Source organism: Meriones unguiculatus, chromosome 1 (assembly GCF_030254825.1).
Source record: "Meriones unguiculatus strain TT.TT164.6M chromosome 1, Bangor_MerUng_6.1, whole genome shotgun sequence".
NCBI lineage: Eukaryota > Metazoa > Chordata > Mammalia > Rodentia > Muridae > Meriones > Meriones unguiculatus.
In genome coordinates, this window is record NC_083349.1 from 74,911,605 (window position 1) to 74,934,666 (window position 23,062).

The 23,062-nt window shown below is 43.2% G+C and overlaps 1 protein-coding gene across 14 annotated transcripts in view; it reads left to right on the plus strand.

The window, feature by feature from the left end:
- Positions 1-23,062, plus strand: part of Grk5 (G protein-coupled receptor kinase 5) — a 184,832-nt gene that overhangs the window by 64,223 nt on the left and 97,547 nt on the right. For 13 of the 14 annotated variants that reach the window (XR_009594526.1, XR_009594530.1, XR_009594541.1 and 10 more), the window contains exon 2: positions 12,743-12,838. The exons of the other annotated variant lie outside the window; for it this stretch is intronic. Coding sequence is in view for 7 of the 13 variants with exons in the window: in XM_060391941.1 (XP_060247924.1) it covers positions 12,743-12,838 (96 nt within the window). In the remaining 6 variants the exon portion in view is untranslated. The remainder of the gene's footprint in view (positions 1-12,742; positions 12,839-23,062) is intronic. 14 annotated transcript variants of the gene reach the window in all.

Below are 23,062 nucleotides of genomic sequence, written 5' to 3' on the forward strand. Positions count from 1 at the left end.
TTGCACCCAGGCTGCAATTTTCACTTTTGTTCTGTGTTTCATTTCCCTCTTCCCGCTTCTTTTTGTTTCCAACCCTCCCCATCTTGGACTGTAATTCAGGGCCTTGTATATGACAGGTGAGTGTTGTCTGTTACTGAGTTGTCTCCCAGCCCTAGGCTCCTGTCCTGATTTGATTAAAGGCTGTATGTACCCTGTACACTGCCTATTTCATTGACTGATATATGTGAAGCTTGCCCTGAAATAATTTTAAAACCTGGGACCTTGGAAAGTTTACATTCAACATAAGCATAGTGGTGGGTTCCTACCAGATATAACACATATTCTGTGATGTTCTTCAGCTACCCCATCTTTCTTTCATCCTCTTAGTATAATGCCCACCCAGCTGCCACCTGTGTGACCATGAGTATTGTGGGCTAGTGTCAGGTGCCAGGCACAAGGTATCAGATTAATCTGCTTCTTTCTGGATCCCACCTCCTTGTGCTAGGAGGGTTTGGTGTTGGTGTTAGGTGGAGGTGTGTGATGGCCTAGAAGCTGGGCAGTATATCTTCTATTCCAGAGGGGTGGATGTGTGTAATACTGATTAGCACTCTGCATAGTGGCACCCCAAAGAGGGGTGGCAACAATACTCAATTGTTACGTTAAACCAAAAATAGACAAGAGATGGAAGGATGCATGTGAATCTGTCATGGTCTAATTGGTGACAAGAGCACTCTGTCTTTTCAGAGGCTTGACAACCACCTGCTAATCCCCAGGGTCTGGGAGCTGATTACCCAATCTTACCTATGCAGGTAAAGCTGGGGAGCCATTGAGAATAGAGCCACTGGAAGCAGGGGATAGCTGTTCCCCTTGATCTTAGCATGGGTGGTACATTTGCTCTTGACCTTTCCTGGGAAAGGGAAAGGGCATGAGTGCCTATGTATAGTGCCACAAAAACTCTAGGTTTGAATCCTAGCTTTGCCTTTTGGTACACTTTATTTTTTTGTTTTTCCCTAAGTCTTTTTTTCTTTGTAAATTGAGCATACCTGTTTTGGTTGGATCTAGGAGATGCTCTTAGATTCAAAGCCTCCATACTCCTCCTCCCTATTGAACCAGGAATTGAAGGATGGGATGGGTTGCAAGGAGGCTCTTGAAGGTGAGGGATATAGGGATTGATCTTTTTGGCCTCACCCTTCAGGCTTTGCTCCCTTGACACTCTTATTCTTTGGAAAAGGCAGGCCAAGACTCACATGTAGAACACCAAATAGGAGAGACAGGAGATCTGGGTAGGTCCTACACCTGTTAAGGACTTAGCTGTCACTTTAGCTTTATAGGGTTAGGGTTAAGGTTAGAAGGGTAGGGAGAAGCTCAGAGAAGTTTTAGGAGTTTTGAGAATGTAGACCAGGGGTGGACCAACTGTGGCCCTCAGGCTGGATCTGGCCCATATCCCTGATTTTTATAAAGTTTTATTTTGGCATACAGCTGTTCCTGTTTGTTTATGTATTGTCTGTTGTTTTGCTCTACAGCAGAGACTGTTTGATCTATAAACAGATGCCCTTTATAGAAAATTTGCTAACCCTTGATTTGAACTGTAATCCTCATGAGGACAGAGAACTTGAGGATGGGGAAGTAGTTTAGTTGGTATAGTATTTGCCTAGCATACATGAATCCATGGGTTCAGTGCCCAACATGGCATTACACGGGCCTGGTGATATGTGCCTGTACCCAGTATCAAACAAGTAGAGGCAGGGGGATCAGAAATTCAAAATCATCCTTGACTATGTAGCAAGTTTGAGGCTAGCATGGGCTATATGAGAGTGAACTGAGGAGAAGAGGAAGAAGATATGGCAGAGAACATGTCTTTTTTTAGGGTTCTAGATTCAGCTCTAGGCTGGTCACAATGGACTCCAGAGATAACAGCTGAATGAAACAGTAGAAAACCTGTCATGGTGATTTGGATTTCAAAGAGCAGAGCTGGACTATAAGTGATTTAAATAGTAACAAATGCTAATCATCTCTTATAACAGCGTGAAGCTGGGTGATCCCAGGACCAGTTCAGCAGTACTATCTAGGACAAGGTTCTTTCCATATTTCCCCAGCAGTATCTTCACAGCATTGACTTGGTCTTTAGCTGTCTCATCCTATCTCAAAGTTGCCACCAGTTCCAGGTATTACATCTACTCCCACTTGATATCCAGGTGGAGAAGGAATACTTTCTCCTCTCTCTTCATCCCACTGGCTCTGTATGCAAGGATGAAAGGCAGATGAACCGTTCATTTTTAATGTCTACACAAGGTCCCACACCTGCCAGAGGAGATAGGTAGCTCTCTTCCCCATCATTGGTGAGTGGCATTTGTTGGAGAGAACCCAGGATGACCTGTCTCAGGCTGGGTAACCAAAGGGACCATGGAAATTACTGATTCTGTCATCTGATGCAACATCGTTCCTTTGTCTATCTGGTTCTGCTGAGTTTCCCTCACAGGCTCGACATCTCATAGTTTCTTGTTGTTTTTTGACCCAATCACTGTCCCACCCTCATCCTGTTGGTTCCTTAGAACAACTCTTTCTAGTAGACAGCTAGAGTTCCAAGAAGTGAAGTGACTATGAGTGTGGGTATAGGGTCATCCCATGATGCCTCTATCTCAGAAGAGGAAACACATCTGTATTGTGGACCATTTCCTGACCTGCATGAACTGGATTTTCTGTTGGTTTCTTGTGACCATGCTTTGAACCAAACTAGCAACAGCAACACAAATGCAAGTCACCAGGTCTCTATGTGGGCTGGGTGTAGTACAGCCTTCTAGGGGAGTCTTATAGGCAGTGCCAGGGTCCCAGAGGGACTTGGAAGAGTCTGTAGGGCTCATTCCTCTAGCATTCTTCATGGTATTTCTGTGCATCCAGCTGTAGGGTTGGAAGTAGAAGATGCCATGGGGGACCTCATTCTTCTTACGTGTCACATTTCATTTAAAAGATTTAGTTTTAAATTATGTATATATATATATGTATATTGGTGTGTGAGACTGTGCATGTGAGTGTAGGTACCTTCAATTTAGTAGAGGGTGTCAGATCCCTTGGAGCTGGAGTTACAAGCACTGGTGAGTCACCTGATATGGGTGCTGGAAATGGAACTCAGGTCCTGTGCAGAAAAGTTATATATTCTTAATACTGAACCATTGTTCCAGCTCCTTGTGTGTCAATTTAAAGACACAGCAAGAAGGTTAAATGTTTTACTTCTTTGATGTTGGCAGAGAACAGAATGTAACATGTAGAAAGTGCCTAGTTAACAATAGGGTGTTTATTCCACGTGTTATCATTGCCACTGCCATTCCAATGACACCAGGAGGAGCCTGATGGCCAACAACACCATGAGGGTTTGCAAGAGGGCAGCCATCTATCTGTTGTGATCCACAGTCTGCTCTGCTGACAGGTTCCCTGGTTGAGCCTACAGGAGCATTTCATTCTGACTGCTTGCCCTCTCCACAGCATTTGAAGGTGACAGGCTATCTACAGGAAGCATGCTTATTTCCTAGGTCCCCCTCTGAGGCACAGTCCTTTACGTCTCTAGCAGTTTTTCTTCCTCAGATGTTGGCATCCCTGGGCTTAGCTTCTCTCTCATGTAGTGTTGCAGGAGATACCCGTAGCTTACATCTGTTGAGCATGCTACTATGTGTATGTGCTATGGGAAATACTGCATCTATCTTGTTTAGCCTCTCAGTGAAGCCAAGGACAGTACTTTTGGCTCAGCCATTCACTCATTCTTTCATTCCACAAGTTCCTGGTACCTGGTACATGCCAGGCATAACTCTAGAGGGCTGGATAAGGCAAGGTGTTCTTGTCTCTGGGAGCCAGTGGCTAATGGGAATTAACCAATATAAAGGGAAACCAAGGGAGAACTGGGACTTCTTATCTAGTCCTACCTTGTAGGTAGAGAGAAGGGCCTGTCCTGCCAGTGACTATGGAGCTCTCCACCTCCAGCTTAGACATAGACCACTGTAAGAATATCCTGAGCTTTCCTGTCTCAGGCTTCCTGAATTTAGCATTGACTTTTTTGACTTTTTTTCTTTTCCCTTCCTTCCTCCCTCCCTCCCTCCCTTCCTTTTTTCCTTTCTTTCTTGAGCGTATATAGTATTTATGTATATATGTATGTGTATATATGAAAGAGACAGACACATAGATAGACACACAGAGTATGGGCATGTGTGTACTCACTTTCACATGTGGAGGCCAGAGGACAACATCATGTCTTCCTCTATTGTTCACTTCTTTATTGTTCACCTCTCTCTCTCTCTCTTTCTTTCTTAGATAAGATCTCTCACTGAACATGAAACTCTCTAGTTTGACTGGTTAGCAAACTTTCATGATTCGTTTGTCTTAGCACCCCCAGCAGTGGGGTTACAGGGGTACACTACCATGCCTGCCTTTTACATGGGTGTTGGGATCTATGTTCAGGTCTTTATGATTGCACATCAAACACTTTACTCACTGAACCATTTCCATGGCCGAAACTCGGCATTTATGATGGAGCTTGGATTTTGTTCTCTGTACATTTGCTCTTTTTCTTCATTGGGTCTTCACAAATGGCCTGGAGGGTAATCTAGACACTTTCTCCTTTAGTCTCCAAATGCTGTTGTTACTCAGATCACTTAGTCTTGCTACCTCAGGGCACCTCCGGAAATTGATTTACTACTCTACCATGGTTCCAGACCTTTGCTTTCTACACCCACATCCTTGCTACTTTTGGGGGATGGGGTGAGACAGGTCTTTCTATGTGACTCTAGCTGTCCTAGAACTTGCTATTAGACCAGACTGGCCTCAAACTCACAGAGATCCACCCACCTCTGCTTCCTGGGTGCTGGGATTAAAAGTGTATGTTACCACACCAGGATCCCACCACTTTTTGAGCTACAGTATTCAGTTATATTCTTGGTTATGGAATCCTTGCACATGCTGTTCCTTCTGCTAGGCATTCCTCTTGCTCCAGTGATTCTCTTTGCCCTGGCACACACCTTTCCTGACTCTCATGGACAGAGTGTTCTCAGAGTCTGTTCTCCTAGGTACTAGTATGGCTGTGACCAACCCCAAACCCAGAGCATAAGAACCCAGCTATGTCTCCCTTCTTATTATCAGTGCCTGGAATAGCAGGTGTTTACTGATAAAGGAATGAATGGATGAATATCAGGGCACCTTTCTGATAGAGACCAAGGAATGGTGATTATCTTTCATATGGGTTTGGCAAAAGAATCCTGTGATGTAGCTCAGTGGTAGTGCATTTGCCTAACATGCATTAGATCCTGGGTTTAATCCTCAGTATAACACAGACACACACGCCAATCCTGAGGGTCTCTTCCAGAGCCTAAAATTAATCTAATTCCACGTTACCAGACTTAACTTATATGCCCTATAAATGTCCTGAAATGTCTTGGGTCCTAAGGAGGGTCCCTGAGGACCTCTGTAGGGTCCAAAGACAAGTTTTGACAAGCACTGGCTTACTTCAAATCCTCATTGCACACCAGAGGACACTGCAACTGGAGAAGAAAAGGGATGAGGTACTTTTGACCTCTGAATGACTACCTGGCTCCTGACCCTTGAGGATTTTGACTTAAACAGCCACTGATCTCAGAGTATAGTGTCTTATGCCTTTGGTGAGCTCAGCTTTGCTGCTAATTGAGGGGGATGCTGGTGATTATGGAGATGGTAAGAATGAGGATAGCTATGATGAAGATGCAGGTGAGGTTGACGGCATATTGAGTGGCACCTATGCTGTGCCAGGTACTTTGAACTTGAGATTCTGGTTTTCAACACACCGACACGAAGTGGTAGCAGCAGTACAGGAAAAAAAAAATCACTGAGTGACTTTAACAGTGATAGGCTCAGCACAGTGGCACTGTTTATTTTTCAGTAAGAAGCTGTGGGGCAACTGATATGTGACAGCATGACTGTTATCCAAGGATGAAGCCTCTAGCACCAGGAACTTGTATATATTTTTGAGTCTCGCTAGTCATTATTCTGGATATGTAGGGCCAGGAGTAAAAACACTACAACTGTCTTTGGGTAAGAGTTTCCCGATGGCCCATCCTCAACTGTGTATCTCTTCCAAGTTGTGCCAAGATCTTTTCTCAGTCTGTGTGCTGGTGCTGAGGAGGCCTGTCTCCTTGTCCCCATGGTGACTAGTAACCAGGCCTTGTGTTGGTTTTGGTTTTTCTAATTTGAGGTTGTGAGATCCCCTGGCTGTGGCTGAGATTTTCCCCCCACTCTGGAAATAATTGTGGTGTGGCCATGAGGTAGGGCTTAGAGATGTTGGAACCTGCTACAAACCATAGACTTCACATACCCTGGCTAGTACATCATGCCACTTCATGCTCTCCTAGGGAAGTTTTGGGTTCCTCTAGCTGGAAATTGTGGCACCATGGAGTTTTCTGGGGTTAGATCTGTGTGTCTTTGCCTCACCACATCCAGTCCTGCAGAGGCAAGGACTGCTGGGAGGCCTGGGAGTACTGAGACTCCTTGTCCCACCACTGCTTCTGCCTGTTTATTGAGATCTTACAACAGAAGCCCCTGATAAAACTGCCCACAAAAGAGCACACTGTTAGATGGACCAATTGGCTTAGAAGTAGTTGGTTCTGTCTGTAGCTCCTGACTTCTCACCTCACCAGTCCTATCATCGGCTTATTGAATTTTGTCAGGCTGCTCCCTGACCTGATTCTTGATATATCAAGAGTATTAAGAATATCAATGGGGTATGAATGACCTAATCTTATGTGACCTAGGGCCCTTCCTGAGTCTCTGAGCTGGCTCTTTCAGATACCCAGGGTTGGGCCCTGCCATGTAATAAAGTTGGTGATGGGATCAGGCTTTGAAAGACATCTTGGATAGGAAGCTGCTCTGTGTGCCTAGACCTCTCTGCCTCCTTATCCTGCCTGTCTCTGGAGTTGTATGCCAAGCTGGGAAAGCTCCAGACTTTCAGATATGAAGATGGTGGTAGTTTGAATGAGAACGTCCTCCATAGGTTCATAGGTTTGCCTAGTTGGTCCACAATTGGTGGAAATGTTTGGGAAGGATTAGGAGGTGTGGGCTTTTTGGACTTGCAACATTTCCAGTGTGTTCTCTCTGCCTCATGCTTGTGGATCAAGATGTCAGTTCTTGGCTGTTCCTCCTACCATGCCTTTGATCTGCCATCATGTACTTTAACCCCCTGAAACTAAGCCCAGTTAAATGCTTTCTTTTATAAGCTTCCTTGGTCATGGTATTTTATCATAGCAATAGAAGAATAACTAAGACAAAGGCCAGGGCTCCTAAAAGTTCCTGGTAGGCCTTGCCCATGGACTTTAGTGACCCAGAGTCCATGACTTATACCCACTTAGGAGACTGTAGTATACACATGCCTTTCACAGCCCCTTTTGTGAGGGTGTCCTCTAAATAGGTTCATCTGGGGTATGAGTAGCTAAGTCCTGAGCACTCATTTGAGCAGAAAGAGCTAAGCAGTGTCTAGCCACACAACACACACTTCTCAGGCAGCACTGTAACATTGCTGTCTAGGTGTTGGCTGAGAGCAGGAAGGTCATTGGTCTTTTGTGCCTGGAAATTCAATGGAGTGACCTTTGACACAGTCATTAGGACATATCTGAACCACTCAGACCATGGTCAGAATGTCTTGAGAACATTTCTAATTTCTACAGCTTTCTTCTCTGGTATGCAGTCTGCATAATAGAAGGGCTCAGCATGATGAGACTTTATAACAAACTTGTTCCCTTATTTTGGCATAGCCTAGACCTTACCAAACAATAGGCCTTTAAATTGTGGGCAGAGCCTTGACAGGAAGTCTTGGGTCTGAGTATGCTGGATCTCTATCAGCAGTATTCCAAACAACTTTGGAGGATGATCTGCTGGCTTCTGTGTCTCTTCCATGTTACCTCTAGTCACAGCTGCCATCAGAGGTACCTTTGTTCAAATTTGCTTGTATTGTTTCTTCCCATTCAGTAATGGAACCTATCAGACTTGTTGCAGACTCCAGGCAAGACCATGGTGCTTGGCCTCAAGAGAGAAATTGAGCCAGTTAGTTAGATTTGTTCCTCAGGGACAATATAGCCAAGACAGGAAGACAGAAAGCTGGTGAAAGGTTGTGAGAACTTTGAGGATTTAATAGTGGCCACGTATCACATGATACAAGGCAGGCAATACATAGAAAAATGGAACTGTTGTCATGATAAGTCAGATCACCAAATTTTGGAACTGGAATATTTTCAGGAGACATGTTCAGACTCCAGTAAGAATTAGGCAGGGTGATGAAAAAATAGAGAATGAGAAGTTTCTAGGAAATGCAAGTGGTTATCCCATATCCCTGGTGCTGCTCAAGAACTTGCACCAGACTCAGAAGCCTCTAGCTCCTATGATTTCAGCAGTGGAAACATGAATTTCTAACCATATCTGTGGGCTGCTGCTCTAAGAGATTCTGTGATAACAAAAGAAGAAGATGAACCCTCCTTTCCACAAAGCTTTCCTCAGCTTCTCCTTTCATTTCTCAAGAGAGGAAGTAAACATAAACCTGAGTAAGTCATCTGAGCCTTTGCTGAAGTTGTGATACAAATCATCTCTGATTTGAGGGTCTTTCCTTGCCATGACTTGATTTCCCCATCTGCAAAATGGATTAAGTAACTAGGCTCTATCTCTAGAGTTTTATGAAGATTAAAAGCTGGGGTGGGTTCACTTTACCATGTTCCCTGGCCCTGAGTGTGTAAGAAACACATTTCTTTAACTTCTAAATCAAATAGCTGTGTGTGATAGCACAATCATTCAGGGAATTCAGAAGAACCCATCTCTGAAAGTTCAAGGCCAGCCCATAGAGAGTTCCAGGCCTGTGAGGACTGCATAGTGAGGCTCTGTCTAAAAGGCAAAACAACTAAAGGGTGCCTGTTGTTACTCGGCAAGTCCTGTACTATAGTCACTGCTGAGGCATGCCTTCCTATCAAGGGTTTATGCTTTTGTTGGCTCCCTCTTTCCTCCTGCCACTCAGAGGAAGAGGAGATTATTTCTTGGTAGCTAAGAAAGCAGAAGCAAGAAGGTGACATTTGATTAGCAGTGTCTTCAGAGAGTATACCTGGCAGCAGGACTTGGCAGGAAATTGAAATTCCTAGGTTCTAAGGCATACATACTTTCTTAGTGTCCTGCCTCCCAGCTTTGCCTTGTACTCCTTCCCATTCAAGGTTAAGGCCTATCCCATTGGTCCTTTAGGACCTTCCCTAGAGCCATGAACAAGCAGAGTTCAGCTGGCACCTCAGCCCTATATCTTATCCCTTTATTATTCTATGGTGGGAACTATACTGCCCATCTCTAAGGCATCCTCCTGTCTGAGGCCACTCTCTTTCATGTTCTTTCTCTGGCTCTGACCACCACTGTGACTCTCTGCTCCCTACCCCTTGGACTGTGGCCATGGGTCCCTGAGAATAAAGATAGCAGAGAGGGGTGGGTAGGGATTTGGAAGGCCCATGACCTCTGGGAACCACTTCAGTGAGATAGCTCAATTTAATTCAGGGTGAACAAAGGTTATGTGGTTCTTGGGGAGTGAAAAGGGTTCCCAGGGTAGTTGCACACCATTGGCTGGGTCTAGTTATGCCAAGAATACTTTATTTGCATTTGTCAGTATCATATGAAGGGGAACACAGTATCTAATTATCCTATGGGAAGCAGTGGGAGAGTTTTGCAGAACTGTTTCAAAGGTCATATCCAGTAGTTAGAGGCATCTGTGCCTAGAGACACTCTCCAGATGAGATCAAGCAGAGAGTAGGGGGGCTCTTCAGACAAAGGGAGTCCTCCATTAGCTCAGAAAGGGCTTTCTGGTGGACTGCAACCATAGCAGCAGGTTCCTCCAACACACCACTCTGTGGTGTTTCATTGAGCTTTAATGCTTTGAATGAGCTGTTACTGCCAGAGTGACAGAGATGGGGTTGCCTTTACAGGCTTTAAAACTACAGTTTAGCAGCCAGTAAAGACAGAGGTGTTCAAGGCTGAGTCAGTGCTTGTGGTTTTCACACTGTTAGTTTGGTGAGCTTATATCACTGAGCCCAGAATTTTCATCTCTGAGTGGGACTGAAGGTACAGCTAATGCCAAGGGCTGCATCAGAGGAGAGGTTGTTACCTGTTCCTACAAGCAATCATTTATTTTCCTGCTCAGTTGACATGAGGAAAGTTTGCAGTTATTGTGTTGACTGCATCATTGTTTTCCTTCACCCTTTTAAGGAGGCTGTAGGCCAGACAGGGAATCAGAGAAAAGGGCTGTTGGAGATATACTGAGAGTCCAGTGGGGCTTTGGTAGATAGAGAGGGGTAGGAAAGGCCATTTCTGGTAGAGACTCAAGTCTGCAAGGAACATGATGTATACAGATACCTGGGACAAAGCACACATTCACATCCGATCAGCAGACACTGAGTATTTACCATGGGATAAAGAGAGAATGGTCTCTGCTACTGTGTGCCTGCTGTCAGTGTTGTCAGCACACCAATGCATAGAACAATTTCTATACGTTGTGAGTATAGCCCTGACCATTAGTGGTCATTTCACATGCAGTGCTCAAATGAGTCAGTGGAAATGTGATGAGAGAGAATGGATGAGTGATCTTAAGCTGATGGGTATGTTTGAGAGACAGACTGAGTAACCAAACTCAGTCTGTCCAAACTCCCCAAACTCTGCCAAGCCATGTGGATAAACTGGAAAATAGATGTCCTACCTGACATGGTCAGAGAAGAACTCCAGGATGGTGGTACAAGCTGAGACTGGAAGCAGGGGTGAGAAACATTAAAAAAAAGCAGGAGGGAGGTATTCCTGGCAGAATAGTGCAAAGCCCTGAGAGCAGTGGTCCAGAGAGATAAGGCTAGGGAGAAGATGACCAGAGTTGGATGTGGCCAAGGAAAATGAAAGCCTGTGGGTTCCCAGGTGGTTAAGCCTGGGAAATAACCTGCTGGGTCCTGTCTGAGTCCTACTAAGCAAGGATGTAGGATACAGGATTCTAGATCCCTTATAGGCCTGATAACCTACTAAAGTGGGGCAGCAGGCCTGGGGCAGATGTGGCCATGATGATGGAAGAGTTTCTACAGTAACAAGACTGGGCCTACCTTGACTGTATCTCAAGATACAGAGAAGCCTCACAGTGGTGGTACACCTCCTTCCTCCCAGCACTTGGGAGGCAGAGGCAGGAGGATCTCTGTGACCAACCAAGTCTACAGAGTGAGTTCCAGGATAGCCTGGGATACACAGAGAAACTCTCGAAAAACCAAGCCAAACCAAACCAAACAGGAAACAAAAATCAAGTTCTATTGACATATTAAAGATTATTAACACTTTCAGTTATTAAATATGAAATTTATAGCAACCCAACAGCTTACTTGTACTATTTCTCTGGTAGTGGTGACCTTTTTGAGGCAGGTTTGTTTCTTAAGACTTTAGGCATTGTTGCAGTCTGCCTGAGTTATAAAAGGCTAAGTTTCTTGTGGGTCCTGTAGCAGAGCTGAAGATTGGATGTAGGTGTGGAGGTCGTTTTTCTGAGGGAGAACACCCTGACAAAGTACACAGTATCAGTTTCCTATGGTTGCTATAAAAAGTACCATAAACTAAGTGGGTTGAAGCAGCTATTTTATAAAACTAAGTGCATATTTATTATCTTACAGTTCTGTAGGCTCTGAGTCTGATCCTTGTTTCACTGAATTAAAAACAAGGTGTGAGCAAGGCTGGCTTCTTTTGGGGCCTCTAGAAGAGAATCTATTCTCTCTGGACTCCAGCTTCTACATTCCTTGGCTTAAGGTCCCTTTCATCTTCATAGGTTGCAATGGCCAGATCAGTCTTTTCTCATATTTCTTTACTCAGATCCGATGCTTCTGCCTCCCTTGGTTCCATTGGACCTTTTGTTTGTTTTGTTTTGTTTTGAGATAGGGTCTCTCTGTGTAGCCCTGACTGTCCTGAACTCGCTTTGTAGACAAGGCTGGCCTTGAACTCACCAAGATCCAGCTGCCAGTGCCTCCCTAAATGCTGGGATAACAGGTGTGCTTCACTGTGCCCGGCCCATTGGACCTTTTATTTGTTGTTTTTGGGTTGTTGAGACCAAATGCCTGCCAGAAACAACATAAGGAAGGAAAGGTTTGTTTTGGTTCAATGTTTCATAGGGTTCAGACCCTTTGAATACGTCTAGGAAGACATGGTGGAACAGAGTGTCCTGCATCACAATGAACCAGGAAGCAGAGAAAAGAGAAAACTGATACTTAACTGCCTTTATTTTTTTATTTTTTGGCTTTATTCTTTTTTATTTTTCTTTACCTTCAGCTCATGGAACAGTACCACACTTAGTGTAAGACTTTCAACTTCAGGTAATAACCTCAGAAACATTTGAAAGTGCACCTAGTCTTCTAGGTGTTTTTAAATGTAGTGAAATTGACAGTGATTAGCCCTTATAGACCCATCTGGGTGATTCAAGAAAATGTCTTTATTGTTGCTTTACTTCTGTTTTTAACCTTACCCCCTCTGTGTAATTTAACATATTCACAGATTCCCAGGATTAGAGTATCTTTGGAGACCATTATCCTGTCTTCCACAATTTGTCAGCCTTGTTTTGGAAGTTGAACCCTCATTTCTGGGACTCTGTGTATGTGTTTGCCTGTGTTAGACTCAGAGCATATACTGGATTGATCTAATGTCCAAAAGCTAGTAGAGAGGCTCATGGGGGTAGGGTGCAAGCTCTGGATCATTGGGCAGCAACATCAGTAGTATCTTTCCATCTCTGCAGGGGGTGGAGGAAAGCGCAAAGGGAAAAGCAAGAAGTGGAAGGAAATCCTGAAGTTTCCTCACATCAACCAGTGTGAAGACCTCCGAAGGACCATGGGTAAGGAGCACATTAGCTGCCAAGGCTTCTGTACAACCAGGCCAGTACAACACAACTCAGCAAATACAGGAATCCTGGCTCCATCTTACATTTTTGCTAATAGGCCTAAAGATATAATCAGCATTTGTTTGCTATTTGGTGTGTGCCCTGATGAACTTTTACTTCCCAGGTTTCCTTTGAGATAGTTGCTATTATTTAACTCCATAATACAGCATAATGTCTCTTTAACTGTCCTATAGTATCCCAGATCAAAGGAGAGCAGAGATTAGCCAAGACTAGCTGGAGTCCCTAGAGAATAGATTCCCCTCTGGAGCCCCTGGAAGAAGCCAGTCTTGCATCTTGTTTTTAATTCAGTAAGACATTCATCAGACTCCGGGGCTACATAACTATAAGATAATAAATATGCAAGGTTTTGATCCACTTAGCTCTACAAAATAGTAGTATGTGCTGTTTCAATCCACTTACTTTATGGTAATTTTTATAATAGCTGTAGGAAAATGATGCAGGGTACTTTGGACAGGATACTGGAATCCCCAGGCACAACTCCCTGTTTTTCCTGGATCCCATGCATCCTGTTCTTGTGAAGCAACTCAGTTTTAGGCTCACCATCCCTCTCACTTAGGAGGTTGGTATTCATGGTGGAGCCACTAGCCCATTGACTTGGCCTAGTTGTTTTTATCTAGCCCCCACATGGCCACCTCTAACAACAGCCAAGGCCTTGCTCCTGTGGAGACATAGCAAACATACCAAATGGGTCTGTTGAACTCAGCATATTCCTACCATCCAGATGAAAGAACTCTGCATATTTTGCTGTATTGGGTTTATGTACTTCTTAAGAGTATAAAAACATACAGGGACTTCTGGTTCCAAACAAGAGGAAGTAGATCCAGTGTTCTCTGTCTCTTCTACCAAGAGCAGTTGGAAACTCCAGGAAGCATAAAAGATTCTGGAAGGTAGAGAGAAGGCAGATGAGTTAAGGCATTAAGATGTGAGGAATGAAAGGCTTTTTCTTTTTTCTTTTATTTGCGCCTGGTAGGGTGTTGGGGGGAAAAAGCTTGATATGCTACTGCAAATGGATAAAAAAAAGGCCCTTACTTATTTCTTCACACACACACAGAAAGAAAGAAATAAGGAAAGAAAGAAAGAAAGAAAAGAAAAGAAAGTACCAATCTATTCTTTCTAAAAAGGAGCAGATAGGGCTGGAGAGATGATTCAGTGGTTAAGAGCACTGGCTGCTTTTCCGGAGGATCCAGGTTCAATTCCCAGAAACCATATGGTAGGTCACAACTCTAGTTCTAGAAAACCCAAACCCTCTGCTGGCTTCCTTGGATACCAGGCATATACATGGTATACATAAACAAATACAGGCAAAATATCCATCACATAAAATAAATAAAATAATTTAAGAGTAAATATTTAGAAAGGAGCAGACAATGCAGCTGGGAAACTGTGGGCCCAGTGCAGACATGCTTCTTTGACTCACGTTTGCAACAACAAACCCACTTCTAGACTTTATTCCCATATAGCCTCTATCTCAGTCAGTGTAGACCACTATTGCAAATGACGTGGATTGTACAGCTTGAACAATAGATGTTTACTTTTGCTTGGTTCTAAATGTCCAAATGAAGGACATTTCTGTTTTGTAGATGGTTTCCTTGTGTCCTTTAGAGTAGAAGGAAACACAATTTCTTATTCTTCTTCCTGTGAGGGCTTTAATCCCATTAATAGGGCTCTTCTCCTGATCCACTATGTTGGGTATTGGGGTTCAGCATATGTGCTTTGATTAGGATGCAGACAGTCAGTTCAGCTGTTGTTGGAGGAGGTAAAAACAACTAGGCCAAATCAATGGCCTAATGGCTCCACCATGAATAGAAGCTTCCAAGTGAGAGGGATGGTGAGCCTAAAACAGAACCTGGTCCTGGGTTCAAAGGTCAGCATCCCCTTTACTTCTGTTCTCTGAGGGATATACAACTTCTCCTTTGAAAGGAACTCTTCTTACTCAGAATCCAACTGTACACAGATTTCATCCAAGTTTAGGGGCTCAGATGCCTTCATGGCATCCTTCTTTCATTGGGTTATTCTGCTTATTCTTCACCTTGTGCCTTCTCTATTCTATTCACTTCTGATTTGGAGATCTGGGAACACAAGATTATGCTCTTGGAGTCTCTTGGATCATGGGCCCTCACCAGCCCAGTTTAAGTCCTTTCCCAGGTCTCTTGATGGAGCCTATACTTGTGGGTATGAGAACCAGGCTGCCATGTGAGGATGATTCTTTGGTTCTTTGAGAGAATATTAAAAAGCCTCTGTATGTAGATGCATCAGGGAAAAGGCTGGAAAAAACAGGAAGGCCGATGTGAGCAGAGGGGCTGTCGAACATGGGCCTGGGCCAGGAGTTGGGCCTTCTGCCTGTTTATAGTATGTCTCTGTGGTGTTTGCCCAGCTGCTGCTGGGGTCCTGCTGGAAGACTTTCTTACATAAAAATCTCATTTCTTTTCTAGACCAATACACAAACCAAACAGTAGCTAACACCAAGTTTGTTTTTCTTGTGGACATATGAGCTCATTTTCTGAAGCTCCCTGGGAAGATGTCCCAGGACAGGCGCTGAAAAGGGCCCACTGCACAGTGGTGGGGTGGTGCATTGGAAGGCCATGCATCAGAGAGAGGAGCCAAGCTGACAAAGACTTAAGATGCTGCCTCTTTAGAATCATCTAGAGAAGTGGTTGCTGAAAGTCACAGCTTTCTCCTGCCTTCAGCGTTGCCTTGGGAAGCCACAAGTCCACTTTACCCAGCCTCCCAGATGACTTTAGAAAATGACAATTATTCCTCTGTTGCACCCCCAACCCCCATTCACTTTTCTACTCTGCTTGGAATGAATCTCTAACTCTGACTTGTGAGTCATAGATCATGGATGACAAAAAGCTTTGGCTGGTGTGAAGCCTGAGTTCCCCTTTTCATAATAATACTGTTTCATATGCAAAATGAAATATACAGTTACCAAGGGAACAAATTATTTTCAAATATAGTTATTAAATACTTTAAAAATGCTGAGTATTATTTTATTGTGTAACTGTACCATAATTTCTGTATCCATTCCTCAGTTGAGGGATATCTGGGTTGTTTCTAGATTCTGGCTACAGGATAAAGCTGCTACGAACATGGTTGAGCAAATGTCTTTGTTGTATAGTTGAGCATATTTCAGATATATGCCTAGGAGTGGTATAGCTGGATCTTGAAGTAACACTATTCCTAATTTTCTGAGAAAGCACCAGAATGATTTCCAAAGAAGGGGGAGATAGAAAGACATGGAGGGGACAGGAGCTCCACAAGGAGACCAACAGAGCCAAAAAAATCTGGGCTCAGGGGTCTCTGCAGAGATTGATACTCCAACCAAGGACCATGCATGGAGAGGACCTAGAACCCCTGCTCAGATGTAGCCCATAGGCAGCTGAGTCTCCAAGTGGGGAGCAGGGGCTGTCTCTGATATGAACTCAGTGGCCAGCTCTTTGATCACCTTCCTCTAGGGGGTGCAGCCTTGCCAGGCCAGAGAGGAAGACAATGCAGCTAGTCCTGATGAGACCTGATAGGCTAGGGACACATAGAAGGGGAGGAAGACCTCTCCTAACAGTGAACTAGGAGAGGAGCATAAGGGGAAAAGAAGGAAGGAGGGTAGACTCAGAGGAGATGAGGGAGGGGGCTACAGCAGGATACAAAGTGAATAAATTATAATAAATAATAAAATAAAAATACTTGTAAAATGTAAAATATAGAAATGTATATGCTTTTTTATTAATACTTGAAATAACAAGGTCTAACAGCTGGTTAATACCTATTGTGAATTTATATCTATTAAGAGCTTAAGTGGTATTTTAGATATTTGCAGCAATTATGATATGAGTAGATTTGCAGTTTCAGTTGGTAACAAATCCCACACACTCCTCATATCACTGTGGGCATTGTATATCTTTGTGGTCAAAGGAAGTGTGAATTTTTAGATAGACCTTGGTGAAGGCTAGGTGATATCTTCTTCCACAGACCCTTGACAGCACTGTCTCTGCCTTGCTCTCTGTAGCTCTCAGTGTCCTTGGGTCCCTCCTCCATTTACAGATGCTCTGGACACTTTATTGTCCTGTGAATTCCTCAAGCTTGTTTCCAGCTATGGGGCCTTTGCTCTTGCTATTCCCTCTATCTAAAATGTTCTTTCCCACACTTTGTTTTGCCAGAGGACTTTAAAGTCCCAGACTAAATATCACTTCCAATGGGGGAGCCATCTAAGAAGAGCCTACTATAATTGTGTTCTTTCATGTAGAGCGGTTTATTGAATGGTCTCTGCTCATAACCCAATTTGAAGTCATCTTCATTTGTTCATTTACTTGTATATTTTCTGTTGTCTCTACTGGACCAACTCTTCTGGGTTAGAAGTGGCTGTGTTTTTACCTTGTACTAAGTACTGCTTGCCACATATTAGGACTTATTAAATATTGGTTGAATATAGATTGACATAAAATATTTTAAGTTAGGGCTCTTTTTAAAAAAGCTTATGACATATATTTGCTGTGACTAAATTTAACATTAGCTAATGTTTTTGACTTAAAGTAACGAAAGTTTAGATTTAGGGGTTTCAGTGTGAATGTATCTAACTTACCCACTCTTATCCTCAAAGATAAGGAATATCAGCATGTTGATAAGACCCAAGCCATGGTCTTTTTTTTTTTTTTTTTTTTTTTTTTTTTTTGCATTGTTTAGGAAGGCAAGCCTGGGCCCCTGGATCAGCACATGACCCTGTAAAGCTACAACTTGAGTTCTTAGCACAATGATGTTAGCTTTGTAGAGAGCCCCTAACTCAAGGAATTGGGAGCATATTGTCTAAAACCCCCTTTCCAGTTCATAAATTAGTGGTCAGGCTTTTAGAAATGAGTGATCCACCTAGGACAATATAATCCCTGACTTTGAACTGTAACTTATCACTACCTAGCACTATTTGAACTCAAATATTTGGGCCTTACACTCCAACCAGTATTAAATCATGGAGACTCATTTATTCCAAGGAACAGATGTTTCTGCCTCTGTCTTTATTGTATCCTGTATGTTTATTGTATATGTGTTTTATATCCTGTATATTTATTATGTGTGTCCTGTATGTTTATTGTGTGTCCTGTATATCCTGTATGTGTCCTATGTATTTATTGTGTCCTGAATGTCCTGTAAGTGCATTGCACAGTTATCTACTTAGTCAGTGATATTTATTTTGCATTTACTATGTGCCACCCACCAGGAATGCAAAACAGATTCTTGTCCCCTGGAGTTTAATCATGGCTGAGCACATGACAGTGACTAACACAAAGATGTAATACCTGACCGAGAACATTCCATGATAGTGAGGGACCAGTTATTGAGATGGAGAATAGTGGCAAAGATTTCCACCCATTAAAACTTTCTGGAAGAAGGGACATCATTCCTAGTCTCCCATAACATCTTTATGCAAGGTTTTCAAAGGCCTGAACCACACATCCTCTCCATTTGAATCTTTACCGTGGCACAGTGAAGTGGATGGAGAGAACAGATGGGTGGAAGGACAAATGGATTGATGGACAGGTGAAATGGCTGGCTGGATCTTACCCTCTTAGCCTAGACATCAGAACAATGATTGGCAGTAATAAGTATTACGACAGGGATTCTTTCCTGCTTGAATTGGCTTTTCATGTGAGCCTCAGACTTGAGGTAAGTGATTGTAGACAGAGCTGCATGAGAGAAAAGTTAATAGACCAATCTTTTATCTAAGTTTGTTAGAGGACCCAAAAGAAAAAAGTTCTCAGAATGTCCAAAGCTTAAGACTGAAAACATTATCATAAAGATAAAAAAATTAGCTGGGTGGTAGTGCTGCATGCCTGTAAATCCCAGGACTCTGGGAGGCAGAGGCAGGCAGATCTCTGTGACTTTGAGGCCAGCCAAAGCAAAGTTCAAAACAGCCAAGGCTATACAGAGAAACCCTGTCTCAAAAACAAACAACAAAAAACGAACAAACAAGATAAAATGTTGTTGAGGACTACAAATACTTTTCAAATACTTTGAAGTCAAATACTTTGCCCAACAGATGGTTCTGTTGGTCAAAAGTGTGGTATTTTTATTTATCTTGGGATCATTGCATACTTTATTCTTTTTTTTTTTTAAGTAAAAAGAGGCTTAAGTGAATGGGTTTATTATTTCACTGTTTGGTAATATTTCTGTATGAGGTATCCAAAAGCTATATAATAAATCAACGTCTTCCTTAACCCCAACAGGAGTGACAGTTGTGAGGAGGCTACTGAAAGAGGATGGCTGCTGTGCCTAGTGAGTCACCATGTACTCCAGCCCTCATGAGTAGGCTGGGAGAAATGGAGTTGCCCTATGGAGAGAGCCACCTACCAAAGTGTTAACTTTTCCCAGGAGCAACAGTGTTTAGGTGGTGACATTCCCAGGGGAAAAGATAGAGTCACTGTCAGGAAAGCCCCAGACCATACTGACTACTTTGAATTAGCCTGTTTATTGGCTATTCATTTAACATCAGTCAACAAATAATGTGATCTGGGAGTTGTAGTGATGGTTCTGGGTCCTTGGCTACCTGGTGAAGTGATGTTGCTAGGTGGGATGGTCCCATCAGTGCTGACAAGGTCAAAATTTGCTCTGCTGCTTCTAATTGTGAAGGGTATATAAGTTACTGGTTTCTTTGAGTTAAAGTTTCTTTATATTAAGATGTTTCTGTCAATTGGTAGAGGCATTAAATAGGCAACAGACTATCTCATACTTATTAATGTCATTACCATCATCATGGTGGTGCTGATTTAAGGACCTTTTGAGAGAACTTCTGCATTTTTCAGGAAAGTTGTACTACATCTAAGTAATGAATGGGGCTGTCAGCTTATAATTGACACCAGTGAGTGAATAGGTTCAGGGTCCCAGGGATTAGAATGATCTGAACCATCCTTTTCCTACCTCACCTTCCCCCATTCATAAGTCCCCAAGTACCTGCCTCCTCTTCTGACTAGGATGTTTCCTTGAAAGGATGTATATGTCTCAGAAGACTGAGCACCAAGGTAGGCACATGGGGACACAATTTTATTTGTAAGACAATTTTGTAAAAGAAGGCATGTGGTTGGTATAATCACAAACTAAATAAATATGAGCAAACTTGATAGCACGTATTACAATCTCAAGCAGAACTCAAGCGGTAGAGGCTGGAGAGGATTGCCGCAAATTTGAGACCAGCTTGAGTTATACATTGACACCCAGTTAAAACAAAACAACACAGCTTTGGTCTGGAGAGATAGCTCAGTGGTCGAAAGCACAGGCTGCTTGGGTGCAGTTACCAGCACGAGCATGGCAGCCTCAGACTGGCTGTAACTCCAGTTCAAGGAGATTTGATACCTTCTTCTGGCTTCCTTAGGTATCAGACATGCATGTGGTATACATGTAGGTAAAACATACATACACATAAATAAGTTATTTAAAAACATTTTTTAAGAAAAAGAAGAAAATAAAACAAAGCCAACAGAAAAAAAGAACAAAAGACCCATCCCCCAAACCCCCAAACAATCAGTGAATGAAGGCTGAGTTCCACAGTTGCTGTAGGGAATTGTCACTTTGCTGCTTGGTGACTATGTGCTCCTAGAGGGGACTGTAGGCCAGAATGGACAGTCATATGAGTCTTGTGTGTCCCTTTGTCCCAGTGCGTTTCAGACTGTCAGACTAGCAGTGAACTCTTGAATTTATTACCAGGGTAACCAAGAGTCTGTGGACGTCACTGCCAACCTTGGGGTGATAAGGGAGCATCACATCTACTGTTCTACCACTTAACCATGCTCTGATAAAGCACACCATCTGCTTGTCCTTGGAGGCCAAGATAAGTTTAAATGTGGTGGATCTAGAGCATCAGGTGACCTGTGTGTAGCTGCCACACTGGAAGGGTTAAGGTGGGTTAGCTCTCAGTTCCAGGTTCTTATTCTCTTCATGATAGATCTAATGCTTTTGAAGAGACAGCCTGGGCTCAGCACTCATGGGATGCCTTGTGCTATTGGCCAGTGGGTTTCTGCTTTGGCAGTTCTTGGTATGAGGTGCTGGCAGGGGTTTCTTGATGATCTGAACTTAGGGTTTTCAGAGACTACTCTGTAGGAAGTGTGTGAGATTCTTGCCAGGCATCTACCTGATCAGGCCTTTGTTAGTTTCTATACTTGGGTTTCTGTATACAACTTTATTTCAGGGCTAAAGCTGAGGACAAATTTGAAATTTCAATGTTCACATTTTCTAGAAAGGTTAACTGAACTGTAGTGAGACAAGGGACTTGGTAAGGCAACTCTGAGGGAAATTTCCCTCACTGTATCAGTTTGCCAGAGATGCTGAAACAAAGCACCACACACTGCCCAGCTTAAGAGACAACACTTACCACCTCATGGTCTGAAGGCTGGGAATTCAATTTCAAGGTATCATCAGGGCTGAGTCCTCCCTCTAAACATTCCTCTCCCAGCTTCTGGCAGTTTGCTGACTTTTGTGCTGCCTCATAGATGTATCTCCCATCTTTGCCTCTTCAACTGAATAGGTTTGTGAATGTTCAAGTGTCCCTTTTCTATGAGTGTGCCAGCTCTTTTAATTTAAGGTCTTATCCTAATGATTCCATTTAAAGCTCATTACTGCATAAGCCCTATTTCTACATAGGGACACATCTTGGGTTACTGGAGGCTAGGACTTCAACCTACCTTCTTGAGAAGGTTCAGTTGAACCCACACCATACCTTCCTTTGGGACCCATGGGATTCAAAGAAGAGGGTCTGAAAGATCTTGGTTCCTTAGGTCTGAGTGGCACCTATCTCTTACAGGCCCAGGCTGATGGGTCTTTACTGGGCCATACGAATGTCTGTGAGAGGACATTTCCCTAGCCACGTTGCATGGTGCTTTCCTAGTTCCTCATTTTGTTGTTGTTTCAGTGATAGCAACTAGTAAATTACTTTGCTCAAAAACATTAAACTCACCACTCAGCTCCAGCTATAGTTAAGACTTTTTTTTTTTTTTTTTGACTTGTTTGTTTTTGAGACAGGATTTCTCTATATAACCCTGGTTGTCCTGAAACTCACTCTATAGGCTAGGCTGATTTTTGAACTCAGATATCTGCCTGCCTCTGCCTCCTAAGTGCTGAGATTAAAAGTGTGCATAACCATTGCCTGGCTCGTAGTTAAGACTTTTAAGTAAATTCTTCTATCTTTTTTCCTTATGTGTCTCCTACATGCAGTTTTGTTTTCTTATTTCTCCATAGTGCTTGGACTGAACCAAGGGTTTCCTGAAAGAGTCCTGCCACCAAGCTATACTTACACATGTGTTCTCTGTGTGTGTCTCTTCTTTTTTCATTTCTCTCCTCACCCCACTCCTTTTTTGGGTATGTGTGTATGCATTGTGCATTGTGTGTGTGTGTGTGTGTGTGTGTGTGTGTGTGTGTGTGTGTGTAGATTAGGACATCTTGAGGAATGGGTTCTCTTCTTCCACTTTAGGATCTCAAGGATTGGACTCAATTCATCAGGCTTGGTGATGAAGTACCCTTACTGGCTGAGCTATCTTCATGTCCCCCCCCCCCCACTTCACATTTGTTTATTATATACTGTTTAGATGAAGTCTTTGCATTTCACTGTAGCCTTTTAGTCTTTTGCAGTGCTTGGGATTCAACTCAAGGCCTTGTGTATGCTAGGCAAGTACTGTAAAATTGAGCCACATCTCCTGTGTTTAGTGTTGCTTTTTTGAAGGCTAAAATATATTAAACTACATCAGAGCACTATGTACAGTATTCTCTCTGCTGCCCTCACTTCCTCTGGAATGTTCTGTGTCTACCTTCACACTTGTATTTGCAGATATTGTTAATTTGGCCTGGGATAGAGCCCAGGAGGCAGATAACATGTGAGCAGCCTCTGTCCCCTCCAACCCCTGCCCCCATCCCCTGCAGTTAGCAGGCAGGAGAAGGACCTTCTGTTTGCTTTAGGGTTCTGCACTGAAAATGGGAAAAATAAGCTGGTTTATGCATCAATGGGACCTTACACCAACACCTAAGGCCAGAAGACCTACAGTGGCTTAAGCATGTCAGCATTCTGCCCTATAAAGTGATGTTGGATCAACACTTTTAATGGTCTCTGCCCAGATTCTATTTATGGAATTTATTTCCCAGGACCATGTGTATAGCAATATCTTGGCAGCGAAGCCCAGCAAAGTACTG